General features: G+C 47.0%; 2 protein-coding genes across 2 annotated transcripts; both read left to right on the top strand.

Moving 5' to 3' along the window:
* The first annotated feature begins 4,253 nt into the window (after positions 1 to 4,253).
* LOC144496723 (heat shock 70 kDa protein 1A-like) lies at positions 4,254 to 6,152 on the top strand. Its single transcript, XM_078217224.1, has one exon. It carries the CDS (start codon positions 4,401 to 4,403, stop codon positions 6,150 to 6,152), a length of 1,752 nt encoding a protein of 583 aa, XP_078073350.1. The 5' UTR covers positions 4,254 to 4,400.
* Positions 6,153 to 16,832: 10,680 nt separating this feature from the next.
* LOC144497810 (heat shock cognate 71 kDa protein-like) lies at positions 16,833 to 18,752 on the top strand. Its single transcript, XM_078219246.1, has one exon. It carries the CDS (start codon positions 16,833 to 16,835, stop codon positions 18,750 to 18,752), a length of 1,920 nt encoding a protein of 639 aa, XP_078075372.1.
* The last annotated feature ends 1,223 nt before the right edge of the window (positions 18,753 to 19,975 follow it).

Here is a 19,975-nt window from a genome sequence, read left to right as displayed (position 1 = left end):
TGCGGAACCTGGCTATCAGTTTCTGCTCCGCGACTCTGCGCTGTCGTGTGTCGCGAAGGCCGCCTTGGAGAACGCTTACCCGAATATCAGAGGCCGAATGCCCGTGACCGCTGAAGTGCTCCCCAACAGGAAGAGAACAGTCTTGCCTGGTGATTGTCGAGCGGTGTTCATTCATCCGTTGTCGCAGCGTCTGCATAGTTTCCCCAATGTACCATGCCTCGGGACATCCTTTCTTGCAGCGTATCAGGTAGACAACGTTGGCCGAGTTGCAAGAGTATGTACCGTGTACCTGGTGGATGGTGTTCTCACGTGAGATGATGGCATCTGTGTCGATGATCCGGCACGTCTTGCAGAGGTTGCTGTGGCAGGGTTGTGTGGTGTCTATGCCTCAATTACTAATCTATGCCTCAATTGATAAAAGCAAGTGTTCCAAATGCCTTTTTCCCTACCTTACTAACATGCCCTTCCGCCTTCAGAGATCTGTGGACAAACACGCCAAACTCCCTTTGTTCCACAGAACTTCCTAGTGTCCTACCATTCATCAAATACGTCCCTGTTAAATTACTTGTTCTAAAGTGTACTTTTCAGGATTATCTTATCTGCCCATTTGTCAATTCCGTCGACATCTTCTTGTCGCCCAAGACACTCCACTTTACTTTTAACTGCCCAGCCAATCTTGTGCCACTCGTAAACTTACTATCCATACCCACTACATAATTATCTATGTCATTTATATAAATGATGAATAATAGGGGACCCAACACAGATCCCTGTGGTATGCCACTGGACAGTGGCTTCCAGTCACTGAAGTAATCTTCTGTCATCACACTCTGTTTCCTGTAACTGGGCCAATTTTGAATTCACTTTATCAAATTACCCCGAATCCCATGTGCATTTATCTTACTGGACTCCACGCGAGTGTTTCCCAAACACCACCCTCAAAAAAGACACATCTTAGAATCTTCTTCTAAACAATGCTTTCCTCAGCTGTTTTCAGCAAGGATCCATGTCCAGGATTTCCAGCTCTCCTTTCAGTATTCCACTGACTTGAATTGCCACATTTATTCACGTCCTGTGGTGTACCTCAGGGATTGGTGCTGGGTCCCTTTCTGTTTGCAATGTACATTAATGATCTGAATGTAAATGTAGGAGGCATGATCAATAAGTTTGCAGATGACATGAAAATTGCTGGTGTGGTAAATAGCGAGGAGGAAAGTCTTAGATTACAGGATGATATAGATGGGGCTGGTCAGATGGGCAGAACAGCGGCAAATGGAATTTAAACCATGAAAAATGATACACTTTGGGAGGACTAACAAGGTAAGGGAATACATAATGAATGGTAAGAAGTACAGAGGATGAGACGGACCTTGGGGTGCATGTCCATAGGTCCCTGAAGGCAGCAGGATAGATAGATAAGGTGTTTAAAATAAACATATGGACATTTGCCTTTATTAGCCAAGGTATAGAATATAAGAGTAATGAGGTTATGATGGAGCTGCATAAATTGCTTAATAGGCCACAGCTAGAGTACTGTGTGCCGGTCTGGTCACCACTAGGGTAGGAAGGATGGAATTGCATTCGAGACTGTGCAGAGTAGATTCACCAGGATGATGCCTGAGCTAGAGGCAGAATCAAAGAACAAAGAACAGTACAGCACAGGAAACAGGCCCTTCGGCCCTCCAAGCCTGTGCAGCTCCTTGGTCCAACTAGACCAATCGTTTGTATCCCTCCATTCCCAATCTTGGGGTGCGGTGGGGGGATGGTGTGTGGCGGGGGGATCTGTTTGACATGTGCAGAATTATGAGGGGTATAGATAGGGTGGACAAAACAAAAGTCTTCCCATTAATAGAAGGGTCAAAAACCAGGATGCATAGATTTATGGTAATAGAACATAGAACATTACAGCGCAGTACAGGCCCTTCGGCTCTCAATGTTGCGCCGACCTGTGAAACCAATCTAAAGCCCATCGAACCTACACTATTCCAATATCATCCATATGTTTATCCAATAACCATTTAAATGCCCTTAATGTTGGCGAGTCCACTACTGCTGCAGGCAGGGCATTCCACGCCCTTACTACTCTCTGAGTAAAGAACCTACCTCTGACATCTGTCCTATATCTATCACCCCTCAATTTAAAGCTATGTCCCCTCGTGCGAGCCATCACCATCCGAGGAAAAAGGCTCTCACTGTCCACCCTATCTAATCCTCTGGTCATCTTATATGCCTCTATGAGGTCACCTCTTAACCTTCTTTTCTCTAACGAAAACAGCCTCAAGTCCCTCAGCCTTTCCTCATAAGACCTTCCCACCATACCAGGCAACATCCTGGTAAATCTCCTCTGCACCCTTTCCAATGCTTCCACATCCTTCCTATGATGTGGTGACCAGAACTGTACGCAATACTCCAAGTGGGGCCGCACCAGAGTTTTGTACAGCTGCAACATGACCTCATGGCTCCGAAACTCAATCCCTCTACCAATAAAAGCTAACACACCGTATGCCTTCTTAACAACCCTATCAACCTGGGTGCCAACTTTCAGGGATCTATGCACATAGACACCGAGATCTCTCTGCTCATCCACACGACCAAGTATCTTACCATTAGCCCAGTACTCTGTAATCCTGTTACTCCTTCCAAAGTGAATCACCTCACACTTTTCCGCATTAAACTCCATTTGCCACCTCTCAGCCCAGCTCTGCAGCTCATCTATGTCCCTCTGTAACCTGCAACATCCTTCCGCACTGTCCACAACTCCACCGACTTTAGTGTCATCTGCAAATTTACTAACCCATCCTTCTACGCCCTCATCCAGGTCATTTATAAAAATGACAAACAGCAGTGGCCCCAAAACAGATCCTTGCGGTACACCACTAGTAACTGAACTCCAGGATGAACATTTCCCGTCAACCACCACCCTCTGTCTTCTTACAGCTAGCCAATTCCTGATCCAAACAGCTAAATCACCTTCGATCCCATGCCTCCGTATCTTCTGCAATAGTTTACCGTGGGGAACCTTATCAAACACTTTACTGAAATCCATAGACACCACATCAACCGCTTTACCTTGATCCACCTCTTTGGTCACCTTCTCAAAGAACTCAATAAGGTTTGTGAGGAGCAGGGGATTTGAGGAAAACGTTTTTTACCCAGAGGATGGTGGGAATCTGAAACTCACTGCCTTTAAAGCACTGCTGCCTCACAGTACCAGGAGTCCAGGTTCAATTCTGCCTTGGATCACTCTCTGTGTGAACTTTGCACATTCTCTCCATGTCTGCATTGGGTTTCCTCCGGGTGCTCCGGTTTCCTCCCACACTCCAAACATATACAGGTTTGGCGAATTGGCCATACTAAATTTCCCCTATCTACGGTGGATGCACTGGGTTCCAGGGATGTGATAGGGGTTTGGGGTTGGGTGGGATGCTCTTCAGAGGGCTGATGCAGACTCGATGGGCCGAATGGCTTCCTTCTGCACTGTAGAAATTCTATGAAAGAGTGGTAGAGGCGGGAAACCTTACAACATTCAAGAAACATTTGGGCGGCACGGTGGCACAGTGGTTAGCACTGCTGACTCACAGTGCCAGGAACCCGGGTTCAATTCCTGGCTTAGGTCACTGTCTGTGTGGAGTCTGCACGTTCTCCCTGTGTCTGCATGAATTCCCTCTGGTTTCCTCCCACAGTCTAAAAATGTGCAGATTAGGTGGATTGGCCATGCTAAATTGCCCCTTAGTGTCAGGGAGGACTAGCTACGGTAAAAGCATAGGGTTATGGGGATAGGGGCTCTGGGATTGTGGTCGGTGCAGATTTGATGGCCTGGATGGCCTCCTTCTGCACTGTAGAGATTCTATTAAACATTCAGATGAGTACTTGAAGGCTGCAGCATACAAGGCTACCGACCAAGTGCTGGAAAATGAGAAGTGTTCCAGCGGCGGCTCCGGAAAATTGGCGCGTGCTTTGTCCGTCCGAATGTTGCTATTAGCCGGCGGCATGGCAACCGTGTAGTGCACTCGCCGATTGGTCCGGGCCCTGTCTCAGTGTTCCACAGTCCGGGAGGCTCAGCCTGTGATTGGCCGCCCCGGACGGGTGGGTCCCCGCGCGCGCGGCGGGATTCTGGAATCCCGCCGGCAGACTGTAAATAAGCAACTTGCCGACGGCCAACGGCAACAGAAGCAGCGACACCTTCGCAGACTTAAGGAGTTTGTGTGTCTCTCTCTCACACACACAAGGAGTTAAGAACCATGCCAGCAGCCATTGGCATCGACCTGGGCACCACCTACTCCTGCGTGGGGGTCTTCCAACAGAGCAAGGTGGAGATCATCGCCAATGACCAGGGCAACCGCACCACTCCCAGCTACGTGGCCTTCAATGACACCGAGAGGCTAATTGGAGACGCTGCCATGAACCAGGTGGCTCTGAACCCCCAGAACACCGTCTTCGACGCCAAGAGGCTCATTGGCAGGAAGTTCGATGACCCAGTGGTCCAATCCGACATGAAGCACTGGCCCTTCCAGGTGGTGAACGACGCAGGGAAGCCCAAGGTGAAGGTCGAGTACAAGGGGGAGGATAAAAGCTTCTATCCTGAGGAAATCTCCTCCATGGTGCTGGCCAAGATGAAGGAGACGGCTGAATCTTACCTGGGACACACTGTCACCAATGCTGTCATCACGGTTCCTGCTTACTTCAATGACTCCCAGCGCCAGGCAACCAAGGATGCCGGTGTGATCGCTGGTCTCAATGTCCTCCGTGTCATCAATGAGCCAACAGCAGCTGCCATTGCCTACGGCCTAGACAAGAAGGGCAGAGGGGAACACAATGTTCTCATCTTTGACTTGGGAGGTGGCACCTTCGACGTTTCCATTCTCACAATTGACGATGGTATCTTTGAAGTGAAATCGACAGCGGGTGACACCCATTTGGGAGGAGAGGACTTTGATAACCGCATGGTCAATCACTTCATTGAGGAGTTCAAGCGCAAATACAAGAAGGACATCAGTCAGAACAAGAGGGCGGTCAGGAGACTGAGGACAGCCTGCGAGAGAGCAAAGAGAACCCTGTCCTCCAGCACCCAGGCCAGTATTGAAATTGACTCTCTGTTTGAAAGCATAGATTTCTACACCTCCATCACCAGGGCTCGGTTTGAGGAGCTGAATTCTGACCTGTTCAGAGGCACTCTGGAACCAGTGGAGAAAGCTCTGCGAGACGCCAAGATGGACAAATCACAGATCCACGATGTTGTCTTGGTCGGGGGCTCCACCCGCATCCCCAAGATCCAGAAATTGCTGCAAGATTTCTTCAACGGCAAAGAGCTGAACAAGAGCATCAATCCTGATGAAGCCGTGGCCTATGGAGCGGCCGTTCAAGCGGCTGTTCTGATGGGGGATAAGTCGGAGAATGTTCAAGATTTGCTCCTCCTGGACGTGGCTCCGCTCTCGTTGGGTCTGGAGACAGCAGGAGGGGTGATGACCGCCCTCATCAAGCGTAACACCACCATTCCCACCAAGCAGACGCAGATCTTCACCACGTATTCTGACAATCAGCCCGGTGTCCTTATCCAGGTCTATGAAGGAGAGAGAGCCATGACCAAGGACAACAACCTCCTGGGCAAATTTGACCTGAGTGGGATTCCCCCTGTGCCACGCGGAGTGCCACAGATCGAGGTGACCTTTGACATCGATGCCAACGGCATCCTTAATGTGTCGGCTGTGGACAAGAGCACCGGCAAAGAGAGCAAGATCACCATCACTAATGACAAGGGCAGGCTTAGCAAGGAGGAGATTGAGAGGATGGTGCAGGAAGCGGAAAAATACAAGGGCCAAGATGACCAGCAGCGCAAGAAGATCGCCGCCAAGAACTCCCTGGAGTCACACGCCTTCAACATGAAGAGTTCGGTGGAGGAGGAGAAAATGAAAGGCAAGATCAGCAAGGAAGAGAAGCAGAAGGCCATTGAAGCATGCAACCAGGCCATTTCGTGGCTGGAGGCGCACCAGGAGGCGGGAAACAACGAGTTTGAGGAGCAACTGAGGAAGCTGGAAAACGTCTGCAACCCAATTATCGTCAAGCTATATCAAGGGGATGTACCAGTTGGCTTTGGCGACCAAGCTGGGAAAGGAAATTCCTTCAGCGGTCCAACAATTGAGGAGGTCGATTAAATTCCTTCGCAAGCTTTCATTTCTCCCACCTACTTTTACCACGACCCCTACCGCAAACCCCTCCCACCCCACCCTACCCCAGCCACAATCCACCCGCCCCCCACCCCGCCACGTCCCCACCAAGTGTAATAACTTGAATACGTGTTGACGTGTCAAAAGTATTTTGTTTCCATTTGCACATATGGCATATTGTACAAATTGGTCACGTGGCTTTGAAGGATCCCAGTTGATTTTGTGATATTATCTTCTGTTTAGGTGAGCTTTGCATGGTTTTCTACATGATCCTGCTGAAGTGCTATTTTACTCCCCTGGTTATCTCCTCTGATAATCCCAGTACATATGTTTAACAGGCAAATAAAAATCTTGCATTGAAATCATTCTGTTTGGCGTTTAGTTTTTAATACGACTAGTAATAGAACCTCAGAGCCATAGAAAAGTTACAGCACAGAAGGAGGCCATTTGGCCCATCTTGTCCATGCCAGATCGAGGACACCCAGGTGCCCTTTCTCCCTTTCTAATCCCACCTTCCTGCACCCGGCCCATAACCCTGCCACTTACAGCACTTAGAGTGCAGAACCAGGTACTTTAAAAATGAGTTTAGGGTCTCTGTCTCCACCACCATCCCAGACACCCAGCACCCTCTGTGTTAAAAAAAGTTCTTCCTCATGTCCCCTCTACACCTACTGCCACTTATCTTGAATCTATGATCCCTGGTTCTAGAATTCTCCACCAAGGGAAACAATTTTATCCTGTCCACACTATCTCTTCCCCGCATAATTTTGTACATCTCTGTCAAGTTACCCCTCAGCCTTCTTTGTTCCAAGGAAAATAATCCCAACCTATCCAATCTCTCTCGCCATTTCTAGCCCTGGCAACATCCTTGTAAACCCAATTTTAAATAATATTCACACATAACGTCCTCATCTCTCATTTCTCTCCTGAACTGACCAGCTTCACACTCTATTTATGCACCTGCTGTTGGACACCAACCTGCCTCCCTCACCTCACTCACCTCCTCCCTCCGAGCTGTCTGAGGTTGCGGTGCGGGTGAGGGAGGTTGGACTGTGGGCAGTTGACTGGAATGTGCAGGTAGCATAGCCAGTCTGAGAATTTGTCCTCGGCCACTCAACCAAGACCTAGATTTCTCAGCACTCTTGTCCGCACCAAGGGACCGTGGGAGGAATCATGTGGTACCACTCCATAGAGTCATAAAATCCCTACAGTGCAGAAAGAGGCCATCCGGCCCATTGGGTCTGCACCTACTCTCCAAAAGAGCATCCTACCTAGGCCATCCTCTCTGCCCTATTCTCTTAACCCCATGCATTACAATGGCCATTTCACCTAACTTACACATCTTGGGACCCCAAGGGGCAATTTAGCATGGCCATTTCACCTAACTTACACATCTTGGGACCCCAAGGGGCAATTTAGCATGGCCATTTCACCTAACCTGCACATCTTGGGACAATAAGAGGCAATTTAACATGGCCAATCCACCTAACTTGCACATTTTTGCACACTAAGGGGCAATTTAGCATGGCTAATTCACCTAATTAGGGGCTAATTCATCTAACCTACACAACTTTGGACACTAAGGGGCAATTTAGCATGGCCAATTCACCTAACCTGCATGTCTTTTGGACTGTGAGAGGAAACCGGAGCACCCAGAGGAAACCCATGCAGACACGGGGAGAACATGCAAACTCCACACAGTCACCCAAGCCTGGAATTGAACCCAGGTCCCTGGCACTGTGAGGCATTGGTGCTAACCACTCTGCCACCGTGCTGCCCTCGATTGGCATGCTTCAGTCTCCCCGTGACTGCTGGGCAACTGTAGAATGTTTACTCCACTGAATAAATATCTGTTAGCTTCTTTTGTTCCGGTTAGATTTTTTTAGTGGTTTGATGGAGACATTTGAGAACTGTTTCTATATGAAATTAAACATAGTTCCACCACCCTAATTTGTAAAAGCCATGCGCTATATTTATCCTTTGAAAAATAACCTTTAATTTCTGAAATAAGAGACATTTTGACGAAGTTTATCGTCTTGTGTTCAAGCGGGAAATTTCACAAGAACCCCGATGTCAGGGTAAACCTACACATTTAGGCATGAGAAGAGAGTGCTGATTAATTCCAGGAAGATTTTGGTATTCACGCAAATTGTCCCAAATGAGTGCAGGATGAAAAACATCAATAAAATGCCTCTTTTTTTCCCAGTAATGCTTAAGTCTGCACTACAGACCAACGACTTTTGAGTTCCCGCATTGCACACCTTAATGGTCTATATGTACTTCCTGAGGTGCAGTGCCCAGAACTGAACGCAAGTTCTTCAAGTGGGATGTGATCAAGGATTTGTGCAATGGAAAGATTAACCCCCTTGCTGTGTATTGTTGTCCACTTAAATTAAAGACTCAGGAGAGGTGATGGCCTAATGGTATTATCGCTGGACTATTAATCCAGAAACTCAGCTAATGTTCTGGGGACCTGGGTTCGAATCCCGCCATGGCAGATGGTGGAATTTGAATTCAACAAAAATATTGAGAATTAAAAATGTACGACCAAGTACCATTGTCGATTGTCAGAAAAACCCATCTGGTTCACTAATGTCCTTCAGGGAATGTAATCTGCTGCCCTTGTCTGGTCTGGCCTACATGTGATTCCAGAGCCACAGCAAAGTGGTTGACCCTCAACTGCCCACTGAAATGGCCTAGAAAGTCACTCAGTTGTATCAATCAAGGCATCTAGGGATAGGCAATCAATGCTCGCCAACTTGCAACACAGTGGCACAGTGATTAGCACTGCTGCCTCGCAGCACCAGGGACCCAGGTTCGATCCCCGGCTTGGCTGTGCAGAGTCTGCACGTTCTCCCTGTGTCTGTGTGGGTCTCCTCCGGGTGCTCTGGTTTCCTCCCACAGTCTGAAAGATGTGCTGGTTAGGTACATTGGCCATGCTACATTGTCCTTCAGTGTACCCGAACAGATGCCGGAGTGTGGCACCTTGTTCAGAGAAAAAGATGAACAAAAATGAATGTAGGTCCCTTACAGTCAGAAACCGGAGAATTAATATGGGGAATAAAGAAATGGCTGATGTACTTTGTACTTTGCTGTAGTTTGTACTTTGCTTCAGTCTTCACAAAGGAAGACATAACTAATGTACCAGGAGTGCTGAGAGAAACATGTTTTAGTGAGGAGCTGAAGGAAATCAGCATTGGTAGAGAAATGGTTTGGAGAAATTGATGGGATTGAAGGTGGATGAATCTCCAAGTCCTGATAATCTTCGTCCCAAAGTACTGAAGGAGGTGGCCCTGGAAATAGTAGATCCATTGGTGGTCATTTTCCAAAATACTTTGGATTCTGGAATAGTTCCTACAGATTGGAGGGTAGCTAATGTAAGCTTGCTATTCAAAAAGGGAGGTAGAGAGAAAACAGAGAACTATAGACCCTAGAGAGCCTAACGTCAGAACTGGGGAAGTTACGAGAATCCATTATCAAGGATTTTATAACTCGACATTTGGAAGGCAGTGGTATAATCAGACGAAGTCAGTATCGATTTACAAAAGGGAAATCATGCTTGACGAATCTATTGGAATTTTTTGAAGATGTAACTAGTAGAGTTGGCCGAGGAGAGCCAGTGGGTATGGTTCATTTGGACTTTCGACAAGGTCTCACATGACAGACTAACATGTAAAGTTAAAGCACATGGGGTTGCAGGTAGTGTCTTGAGATGGATAGAAAGCTGGTTAGCAGATAGGAAGCAGAGAGTTGGCATAAATGGTTCTTTTTCTGATTGGCAGTCAGTGACTAGTGGGGTTCCGCAGGGATCTGTGCGAGGACTCAAACTGTTCACATTATATATTAATGATTTGGAAGAGGGAACTGAATGCATTATCTCAAAATTTGCAGATGATACAAAGTTGGGTGGGAGGGTGAGCTGTGAGGAGGAAGCAGAGATGTGTCTATTTCAATGCCAGGAGTATTGTGGGGAAGGCAGATGAGCTGAAGGCGTGGATAGACACATGGAAATATGACATTATAGCCATTAGTGAAACTTGGCTACAGGAGGGGCAGGACTGGCAGCTCAATGTTCCAGGGTTCCAATGTTTCAGGCAGGATAGAGGCAGAGGGATAAAAGGTGGGGGGGTGGCATTGTTGGTCAGGGAAAATGTTACAACGGTACTCAGGCAGGATAGATTAGGGAGCTTGTCTACAGAGGCCCTATGGGTGGAGCTGAGAAACAGGAAAGGTATGACCACGTGAATGGGGTTGTATTATAGACCACCCAATAGTCAGCGAGAATTGGAGGAGCAAATCAGCGGAGAGATAGCTGACAACTGCAAGAAACACAAAGTTGTGATAGTAGGGGATTTTAATTTTCCACATACAGATTGGGACTCGCATACTGTTGAAGGTTTAGACGGGGTAGAGTTTGTAAAATGTGTTCAGGATAATTTTCTACATCAGTATATAGAGGTGCCAACCAGAGAGGATGCGATATTGGATCTCCTATTGGGAAATGAGTTAGGGCAGGTGATGGATGTGAGTGTGAGGGAACACTTTGGATCCAGTGATCATAATGCCATTAGTTTCAACCTGATCGTGGATAAGGATCGATCTGGTCCTCGGGTTGAAGTTCTGAACTGGAAAAAGGCCAAATTTGATGAAATGAGAAGGGATCTGGGAAGTGTGGATTGGCACAGGCTGTTCTCTGGTAAGGGTGTAAATGGAAAGTGGGAGGCCTTCAAAGGAGAAATTTTGAGAGTGCAGAGTTTGTATGTTCCTGTCAGGATTAAAGGCAAAGTAAATAGGAATAAGGAACCTTGGTTCTCGAGGGAGATTGTAACACTGATTAAGAGGAAGAGAGAGTTGTATGAAATGTACAGGCAGCAAGGAACAGATCAGATGCTCGAGGAGTATAAAAAGTGCAAGAAGCTACTTAAGAGGGAAATCAGGAGGGCTAAAAGAAGACATGAGGTTGCTTTGGCAGACAGAGTGAAGGAAAATCCAAAGAGCTTCTATAGGTATGTTAGGAGCAAAAGGATAGTGAGGGATAAAATTGGTCCTCTTGAAGACCAGAGTGGTAGACTGTGTATGGAACCAAAAGAGATGGGGGAGATACTAAATGGTTTTTTTGCATCCGTATTTACTGAGGAAACGGGCATGGAGTCTACGGAAATAGGGCAAACAGGTAGGGAGGTCATGGAACCTTTACAGATTAAAGGGGAGGAGGTGCTCACTGTCTTGAGGCAAATCAGAGTGGATAAATCCCTAGGTCCAGACAGGGTATACCCACGGACCTTGAGGGAAGCTAGTGTTGAACTTGCAGGGGCCCTGGCAGACATATTTAAAATGTCAGTATTCACGGGGGAGGTGCCGGATGATTGGAGGGTGGCTCATGTTGTTCCATTGTTTAAAATAGGTTCCAAAAGAAATGCGGGAAATTATAGGCCAGTAAGTTTGACGTCGGTGGTGGGCAAGTTATTGGAAGGTGTGATAAGGGATAGGATCTACAAATATTTGGATAGACAGGGACTTATTAGGGAGAGTCAACATGGCTTTGTGCGTGGTAGGTCATGTTTGACCAATCTATTAGAGTTTTTCGAGGAGGTTACCAGGAAAGTGGATGAAGGGAAGGCGGTGGATATTGTCTACCTGGATTTCAGCAAGGCCTTTGACAAGGTCCCTCATGGGAGGTTAGTTAGGAAGGTTCAGTCGCTAGGTATACATGGGGAGGTAGTAAATTGGATTAGACACTGGCTCAATGGAAGAAGCCAGAGAGTGGTTGTGGAGGATTGCTTCTCTGAGTGGAGGCCTGTGACTAGTGGTGTGCCGCAGGGATCGGTGTTGGGTCCATTGTTGTTTGTCATCTATATCAATGATCTGGATGATAATGTGGTGAATTGGATCAGCAAGTTTGCTGATGATACAAAGATTGGAGGTGTAGTGGACAGTGAGGAAGGTTTTCAAAGCTTGCAGAGGGATTTGGACCAACTAGAAAAAATGGGCTGAAAAATGGCAAATGGAATTTAACGCAGACAAGTGTGAGATATTGCACATTGGAAGGACAAACCAAAGTAGAACATACAGGGTAAATGGTAGGACTCTGAAGAGTGCAGTTGAACAGAGGGATCTGGAAATACAGGTACAGAATTCCCTAAAAGTGACGTCACAGGTGGATAGGGTCGTAAAGAGTGCCTTTGGTACATTGGCCTTTATAAATCGGAGTATAGAGTATAAAAGTTGGAGTGTTATGGTAAGGTTATATAAGGCATTGGTGAGGCCGAATTTGGAGTATTGTGTACAGTTTTGGTCACCTAGTTACAGGAAGGATGTAAATAAGGTTGAAAGAGTGCAGAGAAGGTTCACAAGGATGTTGCCGGGACTTGAGAAGCTGAGTTAGAGAGAGAGATTGAATAGGTTGGGACTTTATTCCCTGGAGCGTAGAAGATTGAGGGGAGATTTGATAGAGGTGTATAAGATTTTGATGGGTATAGATAGAGTGAATGCAAGCAGGCTTTTTCCGCTGAGGCTAGGGGAGAAAAAAACCAGAGGGCATGAGTTAAGGGTGAAAGGAGAAAAGTTTAAAGGGAATATTAGGGGGGGCTTCTTCACGCAGAGAGTGGTGGGAGTGTGGAATGAGCTGCCGGATAAAGTGGTAAATGCGGGGTCACTTTTAACATTTAAGAAAAACTTGGACGGGTTCATGGATGAGAGGGGTGTGGAGGGATATGGTCCAAGTGCAGGTCAGTGGGACTAGGCAAAAAATGGTTCGGCACAGACAAGAAGGGCCAAAAGGCCTGTTTCTGAGCTGTAATTTTCTATGGTTCTATGCTTCAGCGTGATTTGGACAGGTTGAGTGCGTGGGCATCTGCATGGCAGATGCAGTATCAATGTGGACAAATGTGAGGTTATCCACTTTGGTAGCAATAATAGGAAGACAGATTATTCCTTGAAATGGTATAAATTGAAAAAGGTGGATACTCAACGAGATCTTGGAGTCCTCGTGCATCAGTCACTGAAAGTAAGTGTGCAGATACAACATGCAGTAAAGAAGGCAAATGGTATGTTGGCCTTCATAGGAGAGAATTTGAGTATAGGGATAGAGATGTTTTGCTGTAATTTTATAGGACATTGGTGAGGCTGCATCTGGAATATTGTGTGCAGTTTTGGTGTCCTTATCTGAGAAAGGATGTCCTTGCTATAGAGGGAGTACAGCGAAGGTTTACAAGGCTGATTCCTGGGACGGCAGGTCTGTCATATGGTGAGAGGCTAAATTAGTTAGGATTATCTTCACTGGAGTTTAGAAGAGTGAGAGGGGACCTCATAGAAACTTATAAAATCTAACAGGGTTATACAGGGTGGATTGAGAAAGAATGTTCCCAACAGTGGGGGATTCCAGAACTCGGGGTCATAGTTTGAGGATAAGGGGGTAAAAGAAATTTCTTCACCCAGAGGGTGCTGAATGTGTGGAATTCACTACCACAGAAAGTAGTTGAGGCCAAAACATTGTGTGATTTCAAGAAGAAATTAGATATAGTTCTTGGGGCTAAAGGGATCAAGGGATATGGGGAGAAAGGGGGAATCAGGATATTGAATTCAATGATCAGCCATGATCAAAATGAATGGCGGAGCAGGCAGAATGGCCTACTCCTTCTTCTAGTTGCTATGTTTCTATGACTAGGGGATTTTCAGTTAACTTCATTGCAGTGTTAACGTAAGCCTATTTGTGACACTAATAAATAAACTTTAAACAAATGCATTAGAAAAACATTCCGTCAGCCTTTGTTCGTTGTTTTCCATATTTATCTCCTAGCTTTTAGAGATTTCTGTAGACGGACACACTTGGCTCTGGCAAGGTTCCTATTTCTCATCACTTTGAAACTTCACCCATAGTTGTCGTCTCACACTTTCACGTATTAATTCCACTTGCCACTGCTTTGTTCACTTGCTTTTTAATGTATTTTTTAAACTCCATTCTCCCCTCTGCTCTTAACTGTGCTCCCCAGCAGATGTTAAATTTGATTTTTTTTTCAGCACAGATATGCGGATGCTCAGAATACTCAGCAAGTCAGGCAGAAACCATGGTGAGAGAAGCAAGTTAGTGTTTAGGGTCAGTGTCCTTTCATGTTTTAAAATGAACCTGTTAATTAAAGTTCCTCTCTTCAGAAATGTTTCATTTTTAAATGCATTCAAGGGATTTGAGCACCACTGGCGAGGCCAGCATTTATTGCCCATCCCTAATTACTTCTTGTGTAGGTGGTGGTGAGTCGCCATCTTAAACCAGTGCAGTCTATGTGGTGTAGGTACACCCACAGTGGTGATTTTCACAGTAACTTAATTAGAGTGCTAATGTAAACCTATTTGTGACACTAATAAATAAACTTTAAAACTTAAACTTTAAACTGTTAGGGAGGGAGTTCCAGGATTTTGACCCAACGACAGTGAAGGAATGGCCGATATATTTCCAAGTCAGGATGGTGAGTGACTTGGAGGGGAACCTCCAGGTAGTGGGTGTTCCCAGGTATATTCAGTACTTGTCCTTCTAGATGGTCGCGGACATGGATTTGGAAGGTGCTGTCTAAGAAACCTTAGTGAGTTCCTTGCAGTGCATCTTGTTGACGGTATACACAGCCGCCAGTGGTGGACGGAGTGAATGTTTGTGAACGGGCTGCCACAGTAGGCTGTCTGACCTGCTGAGTACTTCCGGCAATTTTTGCTTTAAATTTCAGAAATGGGCATTGATCAAACTATACCATTTTCTGAGGATTATGTTTATTTGCTCTCTGTTGTATCATTACAATAATAAAACAAGAAATACATAGAAGACCGAGTTCTGTTAAACAAAAATGAAAGGCAGCTAGCCAGAATGAGGCACTTTAACTTATTATCCACATCTGTTGAACTATAAGAGTAACGTGCACAAAGGGGATTTTACAGAGAGAATTATGTCGTGAGTAATGAAACTAAGAGTTTCCAATAACCACACTTAATGGAATAAATTCCAAAAGCCTCAGGCTTTAACTTGATTTCTGTCACCACAGAATAGAACCATAGAATCCCTATAGTGCAGAAAGAGGCGATCCGGCCCATCGAGTCTGCACTGACACTTTGAAAGAGGATCCCAGCCAGGTCCTCCCTCATAATCCTGTGCATTTTCCACGGCCAATCCACTTAACCTGCACATCTCTGCATACTAAGGGGCAATTTAGCATGGCCATCCATCTAACCCACACATCTTAGACACGAAGGGGCAATTTAGCTTGGCCAATCCACCTAACCTGCACATCTTTTGGCTGTGGGAGGAAACCAGCACACCCAGAGGGAACCCACGCAGGGAAGAATGTGCAAACTCTACACAGATAAAATCGAACCCGGGTCCCTGGCGCCCTGAGGATAACCACTGAGTCACCGTGTCACTGGGAGAAGCTGGATTTCCCTGCACAACTCTAAGTTCACAACAAAACTCCTGTGGGCTGAAAAGAGTTGCTTCTGAATTTCAAAGAAATTGCAATTGGCCACACTGTGGAATCAATGGAGTTGAGGTGAATAGTTTAGACACATCTAAGGGAAAGGCAGCTAAGCACAGGAGGGAGAAAGGAATAGAACAACATGCTTATGTGATGAGGTGAGAAGTGTTGAGAGGAGGCTTGTGTGGAGCATAAACACCAGCAAACAGCAGTAGAGGCGAATGGCCCATTTCTGTATTGTAAATGTAAATGAATTCCAGGTTTACCAGACATTTATCGTGACGAGTGCAGACTTTTCTTACCATTGATTTGTCCCATTGCGGGAAAAGCACAGGGTATATGTGTCCCCATCGCATGATTACATTATGAAAGTTAGGCGATGGTGGGCATGCTAGACTCACTGCCCATCCTGGCTCCTCCTGTTGGGTGCTGGTTGGCGACCTTATTTTGGAAAATAAAATTATGCTGACTCTTGAAGGACTTGCTCTGCCATTTGAGGGGTCAACAAGAAAGAGTCAAGTGTTTGGGCCAGGGGTCAGAGGACAAAGATGGGAGGCAGGCCCCAACCAATTGACATTTTTTGGCAGGTTTTGCTTTTTGCAGAGCCCGCTACAAATGGGAAGATTTGTAGCCTTTAATTGGAAAATTAAAAAATCTTGAAACAGAATGACTCCATTGGGGTCTAATGTGTAACAAAATCGCAAATGCAACGGTTCTCATGGCAACTAACGGGCAGGCAGGCGTCAACATATCGCAATAATTGTGCAAAGATGGTCAATCATCGCCTGTAGAGGGGGATTTTTATTTTTAAAAGTCGATCAGTTTCCAGTAGGCCCCAACTGTGGGAACCTGACCGTTGGAGCGGAATTCAAATTTGAATTCGGGGTTGGCGCCATTTCCAGCACGCGGCGGGCGGCTTCCAGCGGCGCCGACGTCACAATCAGCCGAAGAGCGGTCCCGCCCCCCTCCTCCCTGCGACCTCCCTCATTGGCCGGAGCGTTGCCAAGGGGCGGCGATCCGGCGTGGCCATTGGGCGGCGCGGATGTCAATCAGAGGCCCTCTCTGCCACGTGGCTATAAATAGGCAGTGAGGTGAGCGGGAGTGGCAGCAGTAGGCAGGAGAGCGCGGGGGGGAGGAGAGGGGGTAGGCCTGGTGGTGTGGCCGAGATTTTGCAGCCCTAGTAGGCCGTATTGAGGGAGGGGAGGGGTTGGCAAAGATGGCAAGCAGGGGAACAGCCATTGGCATCGACCTGGGCACCACCTACTCCTGCGTGGGGGTCTTCCAACATGGCAAGGTGGAGATCATCGCCAATGACCAGGGCAACCGCACCACCCCCAGCTACGTGGCCTTCAACGACACCGAGAGGCTCATTGGAGACGCCGCCAAGAACCAGGTGGCTCTGAACCCGCCCAACACCATCTTTGATGCCAAGAGGCTCATTGGCAGAAAGTTCACCGACCCAGTGGTCCAATCCGACATGAAGCACTGGCCCTTCCAGGTGGTGAACGACGCAGGGAAGCCCAAGGTGAAGGTCGAGTACAAGGGGGAGGATAAAACATTCTACCCTGAGGAAATCTCCTCCATGGTGCTGACCAAGATGAAGGAGATTGCTGAGGCCTACCTGGGATACACCATCAGCAATGCCGTGATCACGGTTCCTGCTTACTTCAATGACTCCCAGCGCCAGGCAACCAAGGATGCTGGTGTGATCGCTGGCCTTAATGTCCTACGGATCATCAATGAGCCAACAGCAGCCGCCATTGCCTACGGCCTAGACAAGAAGGGCAGAGGGGAACGCAATGTTCTCATCTTTGACTTGGGAGGTGGCACCTTCGACGTTTCCATTCTCACAATTGACGATGGTATCTTTGAAGTGAAATCGACAGCGGGTGACACCCACTTGGGAGGAGAAGACTTTGATAACCGCATGGTCAATCACTTCATTGAGGAGTTCAAGCGTAAATACAAGAGGGACATCAGTGAGAACAAGAGGGCGGTCAGGAGACTGAGGACAGCCTGCGAGAGAGCAAAGAGAACCCTGTCTTCCAGCACACAAGCCAGTGTGGAGATTGACTCGCTGTTTGAAGGGATAGATTTCTACACCTCCATCACCAGGGCTCGGTTTGAAGAACTTAACACCGACCTGTTCAGAGGCACTCTGGAACCAGTGGAGAAAGCTCTGAGAGACGCCAAGATGGATAAAGCTCATGTTAACGATATTGTCTTGGTCGGGGGCTCCACCCGCATCCCCAAGATCCAGAAACTGCTGCAAGATTTCTTCAACGGCAGAGATCTAAACAAGAGCATCAATCCTGATGAAGCCGTGGCCTATGGAGCGGCCGTTCAAGCAGCTATTCTGATGGGGGATAAGTCAGAGAATGTTCAAGATCTTCTACTGTTGGATGTCACTCCACTATCATTGGGTCTGGAGACAGCAGGAGGGGTGATGACCACCCTCATCAAGCGTAACACCACCATTCCCACCAAGCAGACGCAGATCTTCACCACGTATTCTGACAGCCAGCCTGGCGTCTTGATCCAGGTCTATGAAGGAGAGAGAGCCATGACCAAGGACAACAACCTCCTGGGCAAATTTGACCTGAGTGGGATTCCCCCTGTGCCACGCGGAGTGCCACAAATTGAGGTGACCTTTGACATCGACGCCAACGGCATCCTGAATGTGTCGGCTGTGGACAAGAGCACCGGCAAAGAGAGCAAGATCACCATCACCAATGACAAGGGCAGGCTGAGCAAGGAGGAGATTGAGAGGATGGTGCAGGAAGCAGAAAAATACAAAACCCAAGACGACCAACAGCGTGAGAAGATCGCCGCCAAGAACTCTCTGGAGTCGTACGCCTTCAACATGAAGAGTTCGGTGGAGGAGGAGAAAATTAAAGGCAAGATCAGCGAGGAAGACAAGAACAGAGTGATTGAGAAGTGTAACCAGGCCATATCCTGGCTGGAGGCGAACCAAGGGGCCGAGAAGGAAGACTTTGAGCAACAATTGAAGGATTTGGAAAAGATTTGCAAACCCATCACTGCCAAGCTCCACCAGGGAGGCATGCCGGAAGGGTCATTCTCTGGGCAAGTCGGAAAGGATCGTTCTGGTGGTCCAACAATTGAGGAAGTTGATTGAACTTTTAAATGTTCCGGAAGTGGAAAACTCTCTGTCATTCAAGTCACCTATGGTTATGGCAGTGATACCATTTTAAGTTGTTTTCTCTTCCCTCCTCCCTGAAATTGCAGTGGTCCTTTAGATGGTTGAGTACTTTTGAAAATCTAGTTGAATTGGAGAATGTTTGCGGGGTTAGATAAATGATTGTGTACGTTTCCAACTGGGTGTTTGAACAGTGACAATTAAACTTGTTACTGGTGAATTTTTCTGCAAAACTTGTTTCCTGTATGTTTTTCATGTTGAGCATTACGTGTCCCCTCTGGTTGCTAATGGAGTTGGGTAGCATTCTAATAACTCATTCCTGGCGCCTTTCCAGTTTCCAGTTTACTGGAAAATATGGCATGGTTCTGAGAAAAGTTTGAATTGTCACTGATCCTAAGAACAGGAAGAGGTTTGGACAGTTTATAAATGAACAGTTAAACTTGTCAATGTCACTTGTACCTTTTTCACTTGGTGGGATTACCTAGGGATGCAGCTGGAATACAATGAAGAATCATAGAATCATCCCGTGCAGAAGAGGCCCTTTGGCCCATCAAGTGTGCACCGACACGTGTGAAATACCTGATCTACCTACCTAATCCCACTTGGTCCATAGCCTTGAATATTATGTGCCAAGTGCTCATCCTGGTACTTTTTAAAGGATGTGGGACAACCTGCCTCCACTAACCTCCCAGGCAACTCATTCCAGACCACCCTCTGGATAAAAACGTTTTTCCTCACCCCCCCAAACCTCCTGTCCCTCACTTGAAACTTCTGTCCCTTCAACTAAGGGGAACAGGTTCTCCTTATCCATGCCCCTCAATCTTGTGCACCTCGATCAGGTCACCCCACCCCCCAGTTTTCTCTGCTCCAACACAAACTACCCAAGCCTATCTAAGCTCTCTTCATGACTTAAATGTTCCATCCCAGGCAGCATCCTGGTGAATCTCCTCTGGATCCCCTCCAGTGCAATCACATCCTTCCTATAATGTGGCGACCAGAACTGCACTCAGTATTCTAGCTGGCCCCATCAAAGTTCAATACAACTCCAACATGACTTCCCTGCTTTTGTAATTTATGCCTCAATTGATAAAAGCAAGTGTCCCAAATGCCTTTATCACCACCTTACTAACATGCCCTTCCGCCTTCAGAGATCTGTGGACAAACATGCCAAACTCCCTTTGTTCCACAGAACTTCCTGTATC

The sequence above is a fragment of the Mustelus asterias genome, chromosome 8 (assembly GCF_964213995.1).
Source record: "Mustelus asterias chromosome 8, sMusAst1.hap1.1, whole genome shotgun sequence".
NCBI classification, from domain to species: domain Eukaryota; kingdom Metazoa; phylum Chordata; class Chondrichthyes; order Carcharhiniformes; family Triakidae; genus Mustelus; species Mustelus asterias.
The sequence above is the reverse complement of the archived record's forward strand: the minus strand, read 5'-3'. Positions and strand labels throughout refer to the sequence as shown.

Bases quoted from the DNA above. Each gene is read 5' to 3' on its own strand.
- LOC144496723 (XM_078217224.1), top strand. From the start codon at position 4,401: ATGAACCAGGTGGCTCTGAACCCCCAGAACACCGTCTTCGACGCCAAG.
- LOC144497810 (XM_078219246.1), top strand. From the start codon at position 16,833: ATGGCAAGCAGGGGAACAGCCATTGGCATCGACCTGGGCACCACCTAC.